Here is a 22,262-nt window from a genome sequence, read left to right on the forward strand (position 1 = left end):
AATAACAAATATACTTCTTGTTATGGTTATAGTGTATAAGAAGAAAAATGATATGTGATGGAAATACGTGTCCGAAATCGTACGCGGATACGAAAATCTACGAACAGTGTCATTATGTTACCGACAACAATGAATTCATCAAGAATCTGAAACACGAGAAGTGTAAAATAATTCAATTAGTTCGACGACAAATCTATAATTTTCACAATGCTCAAGTAACAATATCCTAATTAAAAGTTTCTGTATAATTCAGAATTTTGTGTTCATGTATTGAAAGGGAACAAGTATGAACTTGTTGAACAAATTGCAGAGAAGTTTCCAGTTGGAATATCAAAATATTTCCAACGTCAAGAACGAAGACATGAATGTGAAAGAAGGAACAAATATCCATGAATATCCAATTTGTCAAGCATGGCTTGTAGGCAGGTTAAAAAAGATTCGTCGAAGAATTTGCATGATAGTATTGATTGCTGGATTGATCTTATTGATATGGCTGATATGCAGTATTTATTTCCGGGGATATCTATGCAATAATGGAAAATCTTGCATTACCTCTCTTCGGTACACTCATGCCAAACATAAATTATTTTAAATTGAGCTCTTCTTAATATTTACAAAGATCAATAGATATAACGATGAAAATAAATGTGGTATTTGTATGGGTTAAATTGATGGCTTAATAAGGAAAAACCTTCTAAGACTTGACACAAAATATATTAAACTTGAATAATACACCATGTGTAGCGTTTAGTTAGTATGCAACTAGTCTTGACGATTCCTAGATTCTTTTTTTTAGACTTCCATAGGTTTTCAATGAGACATTTGACCTTTAAGCGGTGCATAATACGTCGCAATGCTCGCACTATGCCAGTTTGTTAATTTTTTTTTTTTGTGCAATATACACCAACTCGTTGAAGAGACCAGTTGCAGTTTGATGTTTCAATCTCGATGCCAATTACAATTAATCATACGATTATTTAGGCTTTGAGATCGCTCTTCTTGATATGTTTACTCGTTCCATTCGTTCAAATTATTTTGGTTTCTTTACACACAACTTTCTGGACCAGGTATGGAGTTGGCAATGATGATTTCCTTCATTAAATTACGATCAGCCTTGAAACTAATAGGTTCCCAAGATTTTGTGGAAAATGGATTCAACTGCGAAGAGAGGAAAAATAAAGAAACTATGAATGATTATAAATTCGTGAAATAGATACAGTTTTATAGATTACGGGTAGGAACCTACGCTGCATCTATTACTTTGAAGTCCTTGCTTATGAATGTCGTATGGTGCGAACAGTGTATCTGGTCGTACGGGTAAAAATAATTGTGGTTCCCGTTTGATTTTTTCTTGGTCTGAAAACAAAAAGGGGACAAGTTAGTGATATATTTTTATAGAAATCCAAGCTTCACCCAAATATGATCTTCACCTTGTGGTGACTGTATGATATCTGGTTGATTGTTGAGCGCATAATCGGTCACTTGTTTCAACGTGTACTCGACGAAATAAGTATGATCTCCGTGTGTAACGTCGAGCATTGAATTGTTTCTTGAATCCGGAGGAGTAATTATTGGTTGCTTCATGTACGGCTCGATATGAACCGGAGATGTCGAGCCTCTACGTCGATACATCATTAACATTACTGAGAGTATTGTGACGCCAAATGCCATTAAGCAACCGATAAGAAGTAAAATAAGTGGAACCATGCTTACTCCGCTGTCTAAAATGTTTAAACACATTACATCAACAATTTTTTTAATAAATGAAAATCGAAATTACTTCAATCAAACATGCTGAAGAGTTACCTGTATGCTTCTCGGAGTCTCTTAACATTATATCCTCTAACAAACTTACTTCGCTCTTTCCCTTTGCATTCACCGCGTACGTAACGAGGTAAAAATGCGTGGCAGGAAGAAGATCCGCCACTGCTATACGAAATATGGGTAAATCCGCGGAAACACTCGACGCGTTTACCCTTAGATTACCAGTGCGGACCTCGTAGGCCTCTAATCGGAACTCTTGTTTCAATCCACCATCGTATCCTGGCACGCATTCCACTTCTAGTATCTCGGAACTTTGATTCAGTGATGCCTTTATCGTACAATTATTCAAAGGATTTGGTTTTACTGTGAAGAGACAAAAATTCATATTAGCAGACTATTTTTATGGTTGTTAAACTCGTGGTCATAAAGTTCCTGTTACCTGCAGGAATGATTTGATAAATGCAGGGTGTTTCCTGTTTCCCTATTATGTTCCTACCCCAACACGTCAGAGCTCCGTAGTCTCTTTCAGACACTGGTGTATAAACGAGCTCGCTCATTGTCCCATTGTTACCATCAAACTTCACTGGTGCAACCTCGAAATTCTCCCCGCTGTTGTTGAATTCCCAGACGAATTCCACTTCGTTGGGATCAGCGTCGACCTCGCAGCGTACCTTCACTGATTCCTCCAGTGATGCTCCGATTACCGATACATCTTTCGCCTTGCAAACCGGCGCAACTAATAATAGGTTCATAGTTAACATGGGAATTATTTGTAACTTACCACAAAAATCATAAATTTGCAACTTACACTGTACACGTAATGTTACCACTGGACTCGTGGTCTCACCACGATCGTTGCTCGCAAGACACGTGTAATTTCCTGCATTGTCACGACCTATCTTTTGTAGCACGAGGCTCTGAGTACTCATGATTATTCCAGCTGAATAATTTTGCGTCAATACCGCATCCTACGAAGAGATGGTGATATTGTATTAATTGTAATTCAGTCGTATAGGAACTCGGTACGATTAAGCAACTCACGTTGTGCCTCCAAGTAATTTTATGGTGTTCCGGATTAGCAAGGACTTTGCATTCGAAATAAACATCGTCCCCTTCTTTGATCTTTTCAGCGTTTAAAGTGCTACCTAAGTGTAATTGTACTTTAGGTGGAACTGTGAAACAAAAGTGTTTAATTAGTTGATAAAATGATGAAAATTCCATGATACTTACATACTACATTTAATTGAAAGAAGTCTTCTAAATACGCGTCTGGCAGTGCTGGATTCTCTCCTCGGCACTTGAGGATCTTTCCATTGTCGTCCGGGATGGGTGAAAAGATGAGTGTGCTTAAAACCACCGAGGCGTTACCACTGTCGAGTATCTGTTACATCGAAACTTTTGTCAACAAATAACGTTGCTTTACAGAGATTCGTGATAATATAAAATCATTGTCGTTTACTTTGCCGTTGTGGTAGACGGTGTTCTTCTTCAACCAAGTGATTCGCGCTCGAGGATGAGATCCTATCGTTTCACAAACGATAGAATAGTCTTTCTCCGTCTCGAGAATCGTTGGTTTCGATAAAATTTTCACCGACAATGGCTTCACTGGAACAAGAAGAAGATGCGAATACACGAAGAAATTATTTAGAATGGATGAAATGAAAAACGTACAGTAAACGTCTAAGAGAACAGTCTTCTCTAACGGAGGTATAAGGTTTGTATTCGAGGCTCGACACTTATAAGTAGTGTTACGGTGTTCCCTTCTCAATTGAGGTATCATTAATTTACTGACAACTATATTTCGTCCGATTTCTTCCAATCTGCTATCCATTTCTTTTTCGTTCACCAACCAACTCACCACTGGCGTTGGTTTTCCTGAAATTGGAAAATTAAACAATTTATTATGACATGATAATTAAATGTCCGATTTGTAATCTATAGAAATAAGAATTACCTCCCCTTACTTCACAAGATAGACCAAACTCAACCCCCACTTGGAATGGTCCTGCTGTGTTCTCCACTTCCACCCCTGAACTGTCATAAATTAAGAGCTGATGTGGTGGAACTGAAAATAATAATAAATATTCAATTTTAGTATATAAGAAAAGAATTATTTTTAATTAGATAGACGTAGAATTGTACCTATCACGGTGAGGTTCACTTGAAAGTTTTTTGTGGGCGAATTTTTGAAATCAACCCTGCACCGATAGATTCCTTCATCGTCCAATTGAACCGCTTCCAATGAAAGAGCGGCTGGACTTGTTACGGTGACGAAAGAAGCTCTTGGTCCTACGACGGTGCTGTCCGACCAATTCAGAGCCTTATTGAATGATCTTCCTCGCACGTCGAAACTGAAAAAAATATTATTTTAAAGGTAGAGAACCTAGCTCCTTCAAACAAACTTCCAGTTCATCACTGTTTTCCAATGTTATTCAGGGTATAAATTAAAACCTGTAAATTGGTTTCACCGCATCGTCGCGAAACCAGAGCACCATGTATACGCGATCCTCTCGCGTGGACGGTTCAATGTCACAAGGCAACCTAGCTTTACGTCCAAGAACGGCACTGACTTCAAAAGTTGCCACTAAAAAAGAAGAAGAAATAATTAAAAATAATTTCTTCGATAAATAAATAACATATGTACGACAATGTGTTCCAATTTCGTTTCTAGTATTTCAAAATTTATTATTATTTCATTAATTTATATTGTGAAATTGTTCATTTCCAAACTACAATTAACAACAGCATTGTTTCATAAAATAATAAACCATCAAAGTTGAGGATATATAATACCTTTCATTAAACTGTTCAAACAACTGTAACATAATAAATAATTCATATATATTTAAAATATGATTAATTTATTCATATGAAAATAAGAGGAGAATAGTTAACTTATGGAATGTCCTAATAAACGTCTGAATGCATACTTCAGTGAATATGCTAAACGCTTGGTCAGCCATGTGACTGATCAATGCATACACTAACTACTTAAGATGCAACAATCTCGCCGAGTATTCGCTTGGAATACCGCTAATCTGCGTTCCAAAGGGATCTAAGTAGATACGTTGCATATTTGGCCAGACGTACACAAACCATCTGAATACCAATGAATTTTTAATGATCCATGGTAAATTTGAAAGTGTTAAATATTCAGTCGGTGGAGTTCGGGACGGATAAACGTACCTAAATCATCATCTTTATCCCAGTTTCCTGTGGCATTCACATAGACGACCACGGCGAGTATGTAACCGCTGATGATGAGCTTGATCGCGATTTCAGCTAGCGCCCCTATCGCCATCCCAAGGGGAAACACTCTGAGGGGAGAGTTGGGTACATTCAGATCCACTCTTTGCATAATGTCGCCCCGTGCCTGCCTATCCCGTCGCTCTTCTTTATTATCATTCCACGTATAAAGAGGTAGACGATCTCCTCCCACCTATTCTCGTCCTCGGGAATAAGGGCGCAGGACACCGTTCACCGATTAATTCTGTTGCCACGAGAATTTTTCAGCCGAATGTCCGACCACTTATCGCTTGTAACGTGCATCGAGGACAGATCACTATTTTCTAATATTTTGATGCTGGACTTAGGTATACCAGGCTGTGTTAGATCGATGTACGTAGAAAGGTGTTGGAAAATTATTGTCGTTTTTCACTAGTGTGTAGAGAAGCACCGGTGTATGATTAATCCGTGTGTCGACAAATGGCGATAATCGTATGAGAGGAAGGATACCGTGTAGGTTCTGCAGCTTGCGATACCACGGAATTCTATTCTAAATAGTTTCATGGATTAGCCCGTTTCACGACGGAAGTCTTCGACGCGTTCTTCCCTTTCTCTGTTCTCGGGTTAACTTGTGAAGCTGCGACAGCATCCGTTCGTCTTTACGGGCCACCACACAGTGTGACGACCGAGGAACAAGCGAAATTTCACTGGATCACTGTAGCGCCAGTATCTGGCGAGCACCGTACTCGCACATTTTCCAGGACAGACTGGAAGAAGGAACGTTTCGTATCGTTTCGGTAACACCAGGCGGCTCTCAACATTTGGAGGGCTGTCTCGGCGGAGGACAGCCTAGGGAGAGCCTAGGGAGAGACTAGGGAGAACTTGCACCCCTAAATGGATGCTTTCTCGTTACCGCGTCGTTGCGAATTGACACACGCAATGCTTTTACAGAAGCGTCGCTTACCCGACGACGATGAGCGCCGATCGATTTTCCTAAAGTCAGTCTCTGATCTCGCTTCGTGTTCCGACGCTCTCGATTCCTACACGATATATCGCCTGTAGAACGGCAAACGTGTCGGCGATGCACGAACATTGGCGAACATTCACGACCTCACGCATCCGTTGCGGACGTGGATGAATGAAATAAATTAAATATTGATAATAATATTAATTAAATACAATGCAATTAAGAGACACGGATCTGCGCTTGTAATGAAGGTGTTAATGTCTATCCCGTTCAGAAATATTTATGATTTTGTTATAGGTATTCGAAAGCAAAAGTTGAGATATTTTGAAATGAAATGAGGACTACCAATATAATTAAATTATTGGAAATTGGAAAAAATAAACTTTGAGTAATATTAGCGTTATATCAATTTTACCCTTCCAGTTCTCTTCTCAACTTGGTCCTCGGTTTACGATTTCCATTTCCTCAGAAAATTCTTGGAGAACCTAAATAGAAATGGAGATTAAGACTATGCGGAGGATGTATTATTAACTTGTCTTGAGTTCTTTTAGCAGATTTCATAAATTTATAGTACACTGGTCTTTCTTGATTCCACAATATTATTTTCTCACAGTGAACAGATTCGAAATAGACTGATCGATGTTGATGTATAAAAACAGTTCAATATTTAAATAATATAAAACAAGAATCGTACCATGTTGGAATAAAATTAGTACTATTCTTTAAAAAAAGAATCCAATTTCTATAAATTGGAGAATCCAATATCTATAAAAATAAAATGGTTAGATCCTTGAAATATCCATTAATTTATAAAGTAATAATATTCTCAAAATTTACCTAAATTTAAAAATGACGAAGATCCTAATTTTCTTCTCCAAATAATTACTTGTACGTGTGTGTGGTTGGAAGTCAGAAAACCTCTCCTGTTAATAATGACATTATATTTGAAATAGTAATGTTTACAACATACAATTGCGACGTTACTACAGTATTATTATTATTTATTTATTTTTTTTGTAATTTTCTTTTTCTTCGGTTTAAGATAATTGATAATGTCTCGCAAAGGTCACGCACTGTCTCGATTCATCCTGGCCATGTATGTTTTACAACGTTGTTCTCTCCCCTTTCTCTCCCTCTCTCGCGCTCATCACTTTCTCTCTCTCCCTCTCACTCGCCTTTGGAACGCACGAATTTTCTTTTATTTTTTCCACAAACCTGGATCCACGTTCTAATCGCATGTACTAACGTGTCGAAAAATAAACATGGAGAAGTTGGATGAGTTGAAAAATTGTGGAGGTTCATTTGTCGGCGGAGGGTTGAAGACGGGGGGCTCGTAACCGAAGTAACAGGATCGGAAATTAATTTTCTTTTTTCTTAGTATATTGTCATATTGGTGTCTGTTTTAAGTTCTACGCGTTCTCCAAGATGGGCGAGATCGGTCCATTGGAGAAAATCTCGGGTCACACGGACTACAAACTGCTTTCATTACTTTCCTTAAGTGTTTTCTATTTTCTTTCTGTCTTTTTTTTTTTTTTTCTTTAGTTGATCACCGCATGCCACTTCGTATTCGCGTTCGTTTGCCTTAACAATAAGCAATGAGAACACGACTTAGCACTGGTTCAACCAAGTGTTCGACCTGCTTTTTTCATAATGTTTTTTTTTCCTCCATTTCCTTTCATCCCCTTAGCAACCGCTTTTCTATGTTTAAACGTACTGTGACCTATGGACTATGGCACTTGGTGCAACTAGTTCGGATTTCTTGGATACTGCTTACATTGTGTAAGGTACTTAATTATTATCATTATTGTTATTTATTTATATATATATATATATATAGATTTTTGTATATATATATAATATTTATATATTTCTTATATATTTATATTTATATGACACATGGTAATTCGTGCGTTTCATTATAATACAGGCGTGGGCAAGGTGATACAGTCAATTTACTTTTTTTTCTCTCTTTTCTTTTATCTTTGCGATTAGATGTCGCGTTGAGCCAGTAGAACGATACAGTGTTGGATCAGACACACGGTTTCTGAATGGAAATCCTCGAGGAAGCATTTTACATTTCCCTTTTCCCAGCGTCTACGATCTTGGTAGAATTAACAAAAATATTGTTTATGAACACTTTTGCAACATAGAAGAAGATAGAGATAATTGGTATCAGGAATTGTTGAAGAGTTCAGAGATAAATATTAGGTCGTTCCAAAAGTTCATCATATTCTATTTTATAAATAAAGAAAATAAAACCTGTAAAATAGATTGCAAATAAATACTGTAAAAATATATTTCTTTTTAATTAGATAAATTTGAAAATTGACCGTTCTATGTTGTATGAGTTTTGAAAATTTACCAAATATATTGTAAATAAAAACTTATGGAACGATCTAATAATTATCAGTAAAAGTCTGCTGAAGACTTTGCATTCGAGGATGATCTTATTCGCTGATATTACCCAGGGTTTTAGTAAAAATAAACTTGGCTGCATCGCCTTGGATAAAACGAATTAATATCTGTATATCGGCTTACTAACTAAGGTTCTATTATACATATTAATAATACAGTTGTCGACGCGCGAACATTAATAAAAGGTATCGGGTCCAGTGGTGAAGCATGTACATGTTTGAACAGTCCTTTTAATTATAAACGCTCTTGATCAATCAGTCATAATCATCCAACCACTGGGCCCGTTACCTTAATCATATAAACGCAGAAGAAAAGAATGAAGAAAATCAAGTGCAGGTGCGAGTTTATATCTTAAAAAAATGATCGTACAACGAACGCTGTATCATAGTCTTCACTTGTCGTTTCGTATCTTTGCTCGTCGCATTTGCATTCACAACTGCACTGTTTGTTTTTCTTCGGCTAAATTTACGTCTACACTCTATACACAGTCTGTCAGTTTCGCCCTAAAAAAAAAATTCTTCCTATACACCTATAGGCCATTGATTTATTTTGTATTCTTTTCTTTATGTTAAATCATAACATTCTCCTTTTGTGCACCGGGAAAACTTAAATGAAATAAGATTCATTTTCAATTCCTGTGTAGACGTTTTTCTACAATTTACAAGGAAACTAAGCGAATTGTTTTTCTTGAATTTCAAGGAAAATTCTATTTCAGAGATTATGGAGTATATTTGTAAAGGTGGAATATTTAAAATTAGAAATTTAGATTATTGGGAAATTAAAATATAGAATAGAAAATTAGAACATTAAATATTCAATAACCCTCCAAATTTTCACGAAAATCCCAGAAAAACACTTCGACACAATGTTTCCCTTTTAAAACATCCCTGTGTGTTCCGCGAATGAATGAATATAACATGTATTAGCACCGGTCTTTCTTTCTCTCGTATTAATTTTTTTTTTTTTTTATTATTTTCTCTATTTCGTAAAAATAAAACGTAAAGAATAATCGAACGTGTAATACTTAATCGTGTTACAATATATTCCGCTCAGAATGCATTGGCACTACGCGGAGTTCATCTTATTTCCCTTATTAGAAGCTGATCTCATTAATCGTGCAAGATTGAATTGCTTCTGTTTCGTGTGGTGTCTCAATATCCGTATTATATCTTAAAGACATCTTACACCTAGTTTATAACGCGAATTATGTGAAAAAAATTAGTTCGATTTATTCATAGAAAAAAGTCTCTCGATCGAGTGATTCGTAGATCTTTTTTTTTTGTTTTGTTTTGTCTTTATTCTCGTTAATCGTCACCTTCGAATTTACTTTTTCACCGTTTCTCGCTTCCTTTATATCCCTTATTACATACATATATTATATATATATTTATAATCTAAAGCGTTGAAAATCGAGTTTAATTAAACACACGAATCTGTGTTGAAACGTTGTTACTTAGAAAAAAAGGAGTACAGTTCCTTGAATTATTCGCGTTTAATCACGCTCAAACAGTATCTAAGTGAGATATATTTACAATTTTTTCTTTAAGCTTATTGTACATTTTCACGACGTCTCGTGAAAAATAGATGTTCTCTTCCTTCGCATTTTTCTTCGTGTCATTACTTCTTTTCTTTAATTATGAATCACGAATCGATCGCATAATTATTCCTCATACTTAAGACACTATTATAAGTAAACACACAGTGGAACGTGATCTCTTTTGAATCAAGGAATACAAGTTCATTATCGGTTCGGAAGCACTAAATGCTTTGGATCGTTCAGTGGTTAAAGTAGACCTCAATATACAAAAACGACAATTATTTCCATGTATCTTCTTGTAATGTACGAAAATACAATGTAAGGCTGTGCTTTCACACCCGCGAAATTCGTAACTAAATCCAGTTCCTAATTTTACTACTTCAACCCTTTCGCTATATGTAATGTACACATATATCATGAAAAATCAAGAATAGAGGAGATATTTTTATTTGGTGGAGTTATATCTAGAATTCATAATTAATGGGCCAAGAAATTTACTTGCAACTTACTATGAAACTTTCAACTTCCTTAAATAATAAAAGAAAAATTATTACATCTTTTAACATAATTCTAGTACAGATAATAAAGGAGTATCTATTTTATATGTCTGTAAAAGTTGGAACAGAGAAGATAATTTATTATTGAGAAATCATAATTATTGAACGACATGTGACTGGCACAGTAGTAATACCTACGATTAGTCAGTCACAGTAGAAATAGTCCGCGATTAGTCCGACGCACTACAATACCGACTGCTAAGAATACTCGGTATCATTTTTGTAACCTAATGCTTCTATTCCCTGTTTTCATCTTTATTTTTCAATCATTCATTTACATCACAGCGAAAGGGTTAATCTTCCAGTTTCAGTTTCAATGAATCCAGAATTTCCCGAATGTATTAATTATTTTGAGCTCCATCAAAAATTCCCATATTTATTACACATATAACTGTAACAGCATATCTGTTAGATACCGCATGTATGTATTTATACTTAAAAGCATTAGGTGTACGTTTATTTTTTTTTTCTTTTAAGGCCATGGTATGTAAACCTGTCTTCGTGTTACGAAACGAGGGAACTATTTTCAAAAAATCTTTCAATCATTTCTGGCTGTTTATATGGTATTTACAATTCTAATAAATAGTCTTAATCGTAAAGTTTTTTCCATCCGAGAACAAGCATATCCGTCGTATACCTTTTTGCAGGCACGATACACCTTGATTCCCTTGCCTACATATTTTTCACCGATGCGCCGAGATTCGAAGAGAAAAATCACATACGATTATCATTTTCTGTTAGAGAAGAAAATTTTTATGGATAAATTTGTAACTATCGCTTTTCCATTTTCTAGTTATGTTCACGATACTGCAGCGATGCAACGGAACTAGAATAAAAAATAAAGAAAAAAATTAAAGAAATTAATGAAAAACGACGCCAATGACAATAAGGATACGAACAAAAAAAATAATAATTACAATTGGTAATAATATATTTTTTTTTATATAATCGTATAATATATATATTTATATATAATTATGTATATAATTATATATAATTAATATTTACAAAATACGTTTTGTGGTATTAGTTTTTGCGGACTCGTTTTTTTTGTTTCTCTCGTTCCTTCTTCCTCGCTTTTCGTTTGCTTTTGCACATTTTGTTCATGAAAATTTCATATAATATTAATCTAACTAATAACTTTTTCTACCGCAAAAACATAACCGAGAGAACTATGGCAACTAACGTAATTAATGGCAAGTATTTTGCTGTTGAAAGGTCGGTGTAAAAGTTATCTTTTCGGTGGACAAGTACACAATGGAATGAAACAATGACAAGAGAAAGAAAGATGTGTGTAAGTGTATTGTGATATAAAATGAAGAGAAAGAAAAGAATAGGAAAAGATCTGATAAATTAAAATGCAATTAACATGACACTTAACAAAAGAACACTTTACACTCACGATAATTCGAATATTGGACAAATGTACAATGATGAACGAACGAAGTGGAACGACGAAAGTATAATGCAGATCGTATGTATATATATATACACATATATATGTGTGTGTATGTGTGAATTATAGTAAATGCATTAACCCAATAGACGTACACACTTACTATAAACAATATATTCACATATTAATTTGATAAATAAAATGTATATACAAATAAACCTAATTAAAACTTTTGTTTCTCAATCATTAAACTAAAGTGATTCACTTGAAAATTGGTACATAGTTCAGATACTGAATTAGAGCTTGATGTGAATATATTGTTCAGTAAATATATAGAATTAATACTTTTACTATGACATATACATGTACTGAATTAACATTTTTTTACTGTGACATATATAATGAAACAAGAAGGAAACATTGTATTCTTTCTGCAGTATGCGACACAACTTCAACATTTACCATGTGTGTGAACAGATCTGATTACAAGAACAGTTTTACGTACCAATTTTTTTTATCTTTAAACGTGTTCTATGCGTGTACATTTGTGTGCCTTATTCTTTCTATCATTTTCATCTCATCAATTGAAATTCCGTTCACTTTTTATCCAGAGAACAATTGGTTGACTTTACACGGGAATACAACGAGTTCAAACACAACAGATTTCTATTGCTGATCAAATCTTACATTCTAAATACATCCAACAACGAGAAACAGAAACATTAGAATCGTGCCGCAGCCGAGCATGAATCGTTCAACGACTCCTGATTTTTCATTTCTTCTTCTTTTCCAAAAGTTTTGTGCAAAGGCTTCGTTTCTTTTTCTACATCCACACGAGCCAAGCTTTGACTTTTCAATACTTCATCTAATCAGAATGTGCTTGCTTTTTTTTCTTTATTTAAAGATGAAATGGAAGCCACTTGGAGAATCGTTCCATAATAAGAGACCATAAAGTAAAAAATGTTCGCTGCTTTCACGGCTGCTGCGCAAAACAATGTTCGTTATAAGAATTATTCAACATACTTTGAAACTGTGAGAAGATAGAAATCACAGAAAAAATGCTTATTCCAACTTAATTGCTTTTTATGGTAAATCGTGAGTCGACATTGAAAATATAGAAAAATGGTTGCCACAGTTTTCTTCCTGCAACTTCTTTTTGTTGTAAATACATAAAACAGATAAACATATAAACAAATATTTAACATTTTGTAAATAATACTCAAGACAGTATATCTATAAAAAAAAAAAAAAAAAAAAGAAAAACAATCGACAAAATAGATTTTGGTAATTTTATTATAACTTAGAGAGCACGTGAAATTTTTCGGTACGATAATGTTCAAGTGTTACCGTACTGTTTTATGTTTTCCTTTTTCTGTAGTTCCTCTACTCCAAGTTTCAAGTTTAATAAAAGGGGAAGAAAAACTTATTCGCGGACGAATGTTATTTAAACAAAACAACAGAGCGTATAAAGAGTATCACTCGATGAACGTAAAAAGTTGTTCGTTTTTAATGTGCACATATGAAAAATGCCTTTGAAATACATTTCAATTTTCTTCTTTTTCCATTTACCCTCAGTGCACATAATATGTTTGACATTATATATAGTTATACTATGTATAATATGACACTGCTGTGTATAATACTACGGACCTTAGGTCAGTAAAGAATTCAAAGGCAATTCTCATGTACCATTACCCATTCTACCAAATGATATACAAAATTACTACATACAATATAATGAATTACGAGACTTCGTAAAATTTTGTATGCAAACAAAATTTTACCCATAATGTGATTTCATTATTTTTGTCTACTTATTTTAATATTCATCATTTGCATAAATGGATGTGGTTGCGTCTAAAATTATCGCTAATAGGCGCTTTTTTTTCTTCATTTGCTTTTTCTGTTTTTTTTCTTTTTCATACAAGAGTCCGCCCTTGGAATACAATTATAATAATACGATTAGACTTTACAGCTAACATAATATTAAAAAAAATCGGATTACTTTAAAAATTCGAGATTACTTTTTTTTGTTTTTTTAACACTGTTCCTTGGACAGTATATAGTTTTCTTTTTTTTCGTTTTCCTCGTAAATCTTGGCTTATTTTTCTTTCTCACTGGTATACACCAACATACATTAATTATGTAAATCCTTTATCTTTTAAATTTATTTTAAATATTTTTTACTTTGTCTTATTATGCACTTCCCCCATCGGGTAACTTAGGGCCATCACTATTCACAATGCAGATAGTAGAATCGAAGAATTGTAATATGTGTATTTATGAGGTACACTTACATCGAAAAGAAATTTTCTTAGAATTGTATAGATGGTTGTTCCATTTTGATTATTCGAGTTGTGAATTTTACATATCACATTTTTTAGACATCCGTTTCAGTCTGTTATTTAGGGATCTTCGGTTTCACAGGCTTGTCTTCCATCCTTTCAAATTTGTACCACAGATATTATAAAGTCGCACTTGCCTGGAAGCTAGCTGTTTTGGTTACCTACAATTCCATCAGTATGAGAATACACAAATATTCACTTCATACTTTTATGTCTTAACTCACTGGTATATGAAGTTTCATTTAATTGTGATTGTAAAATTTCTGTAATATATCTCACATTTTACATGATGTCGACGTACTTCTGTCTGAGTAGCAAACAGCCCCATTCATTTAGTGTTGCAGTTCGTTCGCGTTTATTAACGATACGAATTATACACAATTTACATTAGCAACACTATGTTTTTTTTAATCGTGAGCTTAGTGAGAGTTATTTTTTAATTAATGCTCCTGCATTGCATAAATTGTTTTCATTGTTTAATGAGTCCTTTCTTTTAACTTGTCGTAAGATCACGGACTTGTTTTTAATACCGACATATACACATCTTTACTTCCATTTCTTTACACATATTCACTGCACTTCCTTTTTTATATACGAAGTTAACATTTAAAGAAACTTAATGAAAAGTCACATGGGAAGTCTGTTACGTGTTTCCAGTCGATTAACGATTAACCGCGTGTTTTCTTTTATTACATGTTTAAATAAATTTGGTGTTACCTATTAAGATTTGTTCATGTAAGAAATCCATTGTCACTTGCTCTTTTGCTTTCATCAATTGTTTACTTTTTGTTGCGGAGTTCTTTATTACATAATCTAAGGGGAACAGAAGGTTGATCTTATGAAATCACTTTCAACAAAGAACAAAAAGGAAAGGAAAAAAATATCTAATAATGTATCATTTGTATCAAGATGTACATTAATATAGTGTACTAATTTACTAATAAAAAATATACTATCTCTATGAGAATGACAATGATGATGATAATGATGACAATATAATTCGATGATTCGAATGACAGTAACGATAATGATAATGATAATGGTAATAATAATAATAATAATAATAATAATAATAATGATGAAATTATCGTAAATTGGAACACGTTAACAATAACGATATCTTTACAAATTAACAAATACAATGGGGAACACGAAGGAACAAATATCATAATAAAGAACTCAGCAACAAATTATTTTTTGTTTGCAATATGTTGGACTTACAGATTCAATGTCATTTGATTGTTTTATTTAGTTTAGGTTAGTTCCTAGTTGACCATAAGTGTATGTGACTCCATTGGTGCTGCACTATCATACAATGTGTCTGTATCTTGTGTAGGTTCACCTTGAAGTTGACACTGATTACTTAATGTTCCAGCACCACAGTCACAGAAGAATCTGAACAAATGAATTAGTTGCTAATATATTACATAATCTTACACATTTTTTTCTAATCCCCTGCCACACATTCCTTTCGTTTACTGATGAAACTATTAACAGTACTTACCGATCGTGTCTAATGAATTCTACATCGTGTCCAGCATGACAGGTTTTTATGCAATTAACACAAATTGCATTACGATCTGTCGTATTACATGTTTGACAACGATAGAAATCGTGCATAGGGAAAGAGGTGTACGACGATATTTTGTACAAACATTGGCCATTTCCAACAGCTTTTTCAACTGCATCTTGATTATTAAATATTTTATTGCCTGTAAAAATGAAATCAACGGTTATTACTTCTTTTTACGAATAAGATGTTATTTTAAAATTAAAGAAAAAAAACAGGTTGACCTCTAGTTGTTGGTTGAACTCCGCTCGCTAAACACAATCCACCGAATCTATTATTGAAAATTTGATTAAATTCCAACGTAGCCGTTGCATTGTTTGTTATTTCAACACCAGCTGCTAATCCATCGAAAATTCGGTTCCTCCTCAATACAGGATGAGACTGTGTGGATATAAGCACGCCTGCTTGCGCGTTACGAAATATATCGTTTTCTTCGAGAACACCTGAATCATAAAAAGAAAAAAATTATGTAGACGACCAAAGTTTAAGTTAAAACGATCGGCCAAAATTAGAAACGTACCTTTGCCACCATTAAATATACAAATCCCACCGTCCCGCCCATCGAATATCTTGTTTCTTTTTAACGTTGGATTACTATCAGTTTTAATCCAAACTCCTGCCATTGCATTATCAAAAATTTCATTTTGTTCAAGTAAACCTAGTCCACTATTATACACAAGTACACCACCATTTTGTCCACCCCAGATTTTATTCCCACGTATTACCGGATTGCTTCCAGTTCTAACATTAAAGAACATATATTACTACGAAACACAAACAAGATATTTCCTTTCATTAAAGAATATATTACCTTATTTGTACTCCTGAATACAAATGATTGAAAATATCATTGTCTTCTAGTTTTCCATGTCCATTATCATAAAAATAAACTCCGACTTGTTTTCCACTATGAATACGATTTCTTCTTAGTACCGGCGTCGATCCGGTTGTTATCCAAACACCTGCTAACGTATTGGCATATACTTCGTTCTCTTCAATTAATCCTTGCCCCTTCTCGTGTACATAAATACCACCATGTTGACCATGATGTATTTTATTGTGTCTAACAATAGGGTCTGAATTTGTTCTTATTTGTATGCCGGCCAAGGCATTACCATAAATGTTATTATGTTCGATTAAGCCTCTTCCTTCTCCGAATATATATACTCCGCCTTGATGACCATTGTAAATTTCGTTTCTACGAATAGTTGGATTTGAATTCGAAGTGATCCAAACGCCAGCAAAATTATTCGAATGAATTTTGTTGTCGATAAATTGCCCTAAACCGTTTTCATGTACATAAATACCACCGGTCTGACCGTGGTGTATTTCACAATGTACAACCGTTGGATTAGCACCAGCTTTTACTTCGAAACCTGCTATTCGATTATTATGAATATCATTAGCCTCAAAGTAACCAAGACCATTGTCAAACGTGAAGATTCCAACATCCCTTCCGTGATGAATATGATTCCTTCGCATTATCGGATTCGCATAATTTTTTACCCAAATCCCGGCTAACGCGTTTCTCGAGATTTCATTGTCCTCGTAGGTTCCTTGTGCATAATCGGTGACATAAAGGCCAACGTTTTCGCAATCCGATATGTCACAGTTCTTTACTACAGGATTCGCTCCAACACCCGACACGCAAACAGCTGCTCCAACTATAACATAGAAAAGTCAATTTTTAGTTAACTGAAATATAAAAATTCTAAAGTGAATTATTTTACAATACGATAAAGTTACTTACCGACACTTGAACTCCTAATAATACAATGATCGACAGTGGGACTACAGTTTTCGCCAACTTCTAAACAATAATGTTTATGATGCGGTACTGTACTGGTAACGTCTGGGGTAAATTTTAATGTAAGATGGCCGGCATAAGCTCGTTTCGCTCCTTCTACAAACATAACTGTAGATTCGCTTTCTCGTTCCAATATAACAGATTCTGCCACGTTTCCGGGCGCTGCTCCGATTAATGCAACGTCGCTATCAATTACGAGAAATTCGCCTCTATAAATTCCAGCGTGTAAGAAAACTAAATGTTGAGGTGCTTCTTCAGCTGTATGAGAATTGTTTCCACAACAATTTCCTTGACCGCTTGTAGTTGTGCTATTATTTGACGAGGAACCGCTATTGCTTCTATATTCATCTACGTAATCTAGTGCTCCCTGAACTGTATTAAAGTATGGCAAATTACGACCTTTGAACTTCAAATCCTGAAATCCTGGCCTAACGTGTACTCCCCTATATAATTGTCTAAAGCTTTCTTTCCATGGATTTGGATAGTCTGATTCGTCCGGGGATACGAATTCAAATTTACAAGGTGCAGGATTGAATAGTGGTAAGTCGTATTCGTAAACTTGCTGATACAAAGACTTCCACAGTTCAGTGTCGTTTGCAATTGTTTGAAAACGTTTGCAAACCTGTGAAACTCTACAAAGATCCTGTTCCATTAGATAATTAAATATAGTAAGCAGCACTTCGTCTGGTAACTCATACTGAAGGTAATGTGCTGCAGTATTTGTATTTGTACCTGAAAAATAATACAAGAAAATTTATAAAATTCTTTAATTAAGATATTTGTAGGAAAATTTAATTGTTAATAAATTGTACCATCTGTGGATAATGAACACGTCCGTCTGGGCCGTTTTCTTGCTGGTAAAGAGGAAGAACCAAGAGTGGCTCCTATACTACTACCCCCCGAAGGAGGTAGAGCAGAACTGGTACCAGGCGCAGGATCTGGATGAGGTGGACTTTTACGTCTTAAATCGTATGGAGATGAATGTGAATGCGATGGGGAAGGTGACGGTGCTGCAACACCAGAAACACTAGGTGAGGATCCTCTTCCACCGCTTCCACCCCCACCTCCACCTCCTCCTCCTCCTCCTCCGCCAACTCCACCACCAGGTGGTATCTGATTTGATGCTGAACATGGCAAATCGCATGGCTCGGCTAAAAAAATACAAAAACAGCTAGTAGTATAAAAATTGGTATGCGTGAAGTATTATTTTGATGGAACTAAAAACTTTCAATTACTAATTATAAATACATATTTCAAAACCTGTAATGTTACATTAAAGTTACTATTGGTCACTGCAATTAGAAAATAATGCATATACATAAATCATCATTTAAAAGTCAAAGTAAATCATGAACATACAGTGTAAAAATCAATATTTATTGAGTTAATACAGGCAAAACAAAATATGTACTTTAAGAAAAATGCTGATGTAGAAATTAGGCCATACTATATTCTTTGTATTTGGCATATATCTGCAATTAGCTACGTAACCATATTTTAGGGCAAAAGTATCATAATTGAATATTTAAAATAATAAGAACACTTTCATTTATATTTTAAGAAGATACAAAGTGATTTGAAGAAAAAAAAAAAAAAAGTAGAACATTATACAAATGTAATACAAAATCTGTGGCTGGTGCAATACCAGAGGAAAAGAGGCCTGACCTTTTGTCTTGAAATTACCAAGAGATTACTTTTCGAAATCACACGAGCATCGGTAGTAAGTTTCGTACAGCTGGACATTTAATAAATCGGAATTACAAAAAAAAGGGGGTGGGGTGAAGAGTAGACTTTGAGCCGACATTTCACAGTAAAATTTGACGATCGCGAAGTACGAAAGTTACTTATCGTGATCAATGTCTCTGAAAAAAAAGGGCTGGGGCATAAGTAGTAAGCGTATGTTGATTTTCGGGAAACGTCATTGATGCATCAGATCCGTATTTTTCGGCCATCCCGAGTGTGGGAAAATCGTGTATATGAAGACGTGGGCAGTAGGTTTGACGGAATTGTACTGGGAGTTTCAACAATAAAATATAAATAGGAATAAGGCGAGGAATGTCGGTTAGTCGGTACCATGCGGAATCGCTCTAACGATTAACCTGGGGATATCGAAGTAGGTGAAGGCAAAGAAGAGAGTCGAGACAGGTGAGCAGTGAACCGAGCTCCGGATGCAGGGCTCTTACCCGAGGTGGTTCTCGAAGGCAGCGGAATCCTGTTTGCACCTTTTCTTCGGGATCTTCGCACGTAATTGCGCGACGATGTGAACGACGCACTTGGCATTTTTATCGGTGCTTCCCGTAAAATTATGCGAGAAACGGTAAAACAACTAAACACTAAACAATGGCGACACTTCCACCGAGCCCAGCGGCCATCTTCTCATTGACGGTTGGACTGCCGACTGGTGCCAGACCGCCAATCGGATGAATTTCTGCTCTTCCCCTCTTTCTTCGCCGACCACCCTTCTTCCTATGCGATCCTTCTCTCTCGTCTTCTACCCCTTACCGATCCCCTCTTCTGCAGTAGATCGCGATACAAGCAACCAACATCAGTTTGGAGTTATGGAGACCGCGAACCGAAATACTGATTTGTCCTGCATATCCGCTATTTTATCATGTTTCGCTCTCTCAGTGGTATATGTTGCAAGCCTTTATGTGTGGAGTTCACCGTACAATAGGTACGTACACCGATTGACAACGATAAACTTCAATCTTTAAATGTCCATTTTGTGCGACCGTCTACGCTCTCGGTCCTTTAACAGTGAACCACAAGGAACCACGAACAAAGTGTAACTGTATTCACGTCGCCCAAGAACATGAATGCCTACTCTTTGATTCTCCCACTCACGCAGTCGCTATTCTGGACAAGAATTGAGTCTACAGCGCCTCTGTTGGCCAACTATTTCCTTCAATTCCTTCTCCAATTGGCGCGCCATTTAAAAGTTATTATACGACAAGTTATTGATTTTAACTTTTAACTTTTATCATCTTTTTATATTTCTTTATATTCTTTCTTTTTTGATTAAAAAAATACAAAAAGATGCTTAAGGAACAAAGAGCAAATAAAATTCTAATGCAATTTTTTCTTTGCATTGCAGGGAACATCCAACGACAATAAAAAAGAGATTTTTTAGCGTTTTCATTATATCTCTTATATCTCCTGCATTCTTGTATTTTGGAATGAATGAGAAAGTATTCCAAAAGGTAATTAAATGCAATGATGTAGTAATTTATATAATAAATCCCATGTTGTAATTTATAATTTTTAGGCAACAATTTGGGAGTTATTGGGTTTACGATGGCCGGGTTTAATTCAAGCAGTTGTGATACCATTATTATTAACAATGATACTATTTCTAGGGCCATTAAGTGTACAAGGTTTTAATGGGCTTTGGAGGTTATATGCTGGTTAGTTTCTCTATTATTTATATATCAAATGTATAACTAAGCTATATAACTATATACTCGTACATTTTTAGAACCTATGTATTGGCTTGGAAACGTACGAACATTAACATGGTGGAGAAATCAAGTAGTTGCACCTTTGTCTGAAGAATGGACATTTAGAGCATGTATGTTACCATTGCTTCTGCAATGTTTTACACCAACTACTGCCATATTTGTAGGCCCCTTATTTTTTGGGGTTGCTCACTTTCATCATGTAGTAGAAAGAGTAGAAACAGGCATGAAACTTAAACATGCACTTTTTATATCCTGTAAGTAATTTTTGTTTTTGTTAATTTTCAGTGAACACAAAGATGTAGACAAACATGTTATAATATTCTTTTCTCAGGTTTTCAATTTACATATACAACATTATTTGGAGCATATGCAGCTTTTCTTTTTGCTAAAACAGGTAGTTACAATAATTTTTATATTTCATTTAACAACACATTTTTTCATTTATATCTAAAACCATGTATTTCTTCTTTTAATAGGACATTTAGCAGCGCCGTTTACGGCACATTCTTTTTGTAATTATATGGGATTTCCTGATCTTTCTGAGGTTGTAGCATTTAAGGGTCCTTTAAAGAGAGCTGGATTGTTTTCTTTATTTGTAATTGGATTAGTAGCCTGGTGTTTTTTATTAACACCAATGACGAACCCGTCATTATTTCATAATAATTTATTTTGGCATAAACATTTTGTATGAAGAAGTGATTGATTTTGCAACAATGTCACTAATGTTACTTATGATTTTATGAAAAAGATCAATTTAATTCGAAACTCCGTTAATTTCAGATTGCATGATATTTTTGATAAAATAACTATAATGATTGCAAAATTATACAAGATTTCATCAAAAGACTAACGGGTTTTTCTAATATAGAAGACAATCGGAAAAATTGGTTTCCGGTCAAATCGTACATTTTTCTGTGCAATCAAAGGTGTTGATCATGCAATATAGAAATAATATAAATCACCGTAGTGCCTGAAATTCAATTAAATTTATGTAGTTGTAATCATAAATACGAGTAACAACTTAGAGGGTTTTTCTTAAAATAAAAAACGTTAATGAAATATTATGTAGTTAAAAAATTTATGACATTGTTACAATAAACATGTTGTTTTGAATGACAGACAAGTTACTTCTATAAAATGTATCCTTAAAAATTTGTTATAATAACGATATATAAATGTAAAAATGTTTTCACTTTAAAATAAGTTGACTTTGTATTCTTA

At 34.7% G+C, this 22,262-nt stretch overlaps 3 protein-coding genes across 8 annotated transcripts; 1 reads left to right on the forward strand and 2 right to left on the reverse strand.

Annotated features, from left to right (window-relative positions):
• Positions 1 to 1,016: 1,016 nt before the first annotated feature.
• Positions 1,017 to 14,283, reverse strand: side-III (sidestep III). Its single transcript, XM_034321754.2, has 15 exons — positions 14,159 to 14,283; positions 4,951 to 11,291; positions 4,216 to 4,348; positions 3,907 to 4,115; positions 3,719 to 3,829; positions 3,436 to 3,639; positions 3,224 to 3,369; positions 2,995 to 3,145; positions 2,806 to 2,936; positions 2,573 to 2,732; positions 2,204 to 2,500; positions 1,807 to 2,127; positions 1,431 to 1,721; positions 1,247 to 1,356; positions 1,017 to 1,158 (listed from the first exon to the last, which is right to left on the reverse strand). Exons 2-15 carry the CDS (start codon positions 5,120 to 5,122, stop codon positions 1,045 to 1,047), a joined length of 2,550 nt encoding a protein of 849 aa, XP_034177645.1. The 5' UTR covers positions 5,123 to 11,291; positions 14,159 to 14,283; the 3' UTR covers positions 1,017 to 1,044.
• On the reverse strand, positions 11,925 to 19,902 carry FBXO11 (F-box protein 11). Of its 6 annotated transcripts, none has more exons than XR_004581117.2 (9): positions 19,767 to 19,902; positions 18,396 to 18,734; positions 17,527 to 18,315; positions 16,588 to 17,440; positions 16,297 to 16,517; positions 16,001 to 16,219; positions 15,711 to 15,918; positions 14,486 to 15,601; positions 11,925 to 14,367 (listed from the first exon to the last, which is right to left on the reverse strand). XR_004581117.2 is itself a non-coding variant. In XM_034321751.2 (9 exons), the coding sequence occupies exons 1-8, from the start codon at positions 19,861 to 19,863 to the stop codon at positions 15,472 to 15,474; spliced, it is 2,856 nt and encodes a 951-aa protein (XP_034177642.1). In that variant the 5' UTR covers positions 19,864 to 19,902; the 3' UTR covers positions 11,925 to 14,923; positions 15,428 to 15,471. The 6 variants fall into 6 exon arrangements, 3 of the variants coding, with proteins under 3 accessions (XP_034177642.1, XP_034177641.1, XP_034177640.1); XR_004581116.2 differs by having other exon boundaries at positions 14,431 to 15,601; XR_013063182.1 differs by having other exon boundaries at positions 11,925 to 12,843; positions 13,886 to 15,601.
• Positions 19,903 to 20,003: 101 nt separating this feature from the next.
• Sras (Ras converting CAAX endopeptidase Sras) lies at positions 20,004 to 22,162 on the forward strand. The gene is made up of 6 exons (XM_034321764.2): positions 20,004 to 20,257; positions 20,678 to 20,783; positions 20,849 to 20,987; positions 21,059 to 21,295; positions 21,373 to 21,435; positions 21,518 to 22,162. Exons 1-6 carry the CDS (start codon positions 20,004 to 20,006, stop codon positions 21,730 to 21,732), a joined length of 1,014 nt encoding a protein of 337 aa, XP_034177655.1. The 3' UTR covers positions 21,733 to 22,162.
• The last annotated feature ends 100 nt before the right edge of the window (positions 22,163 to 22,262 follow it).

The sequence above is a fragment of the Osmia lignaria genome, chromosome 12 (assembly GCF_051020975.1).
Source record: "Osmia lignaria lignaria isolate PbOS001 chromosome 12, iyOsmLign1, whole genome shotgun sequence".
Lineage (NCBI taxonomy): Eukaryota > Metazoa > Arthropoda > Insecta > Hymenoptera > Megachilidae > Osmia > Osmia lignaria.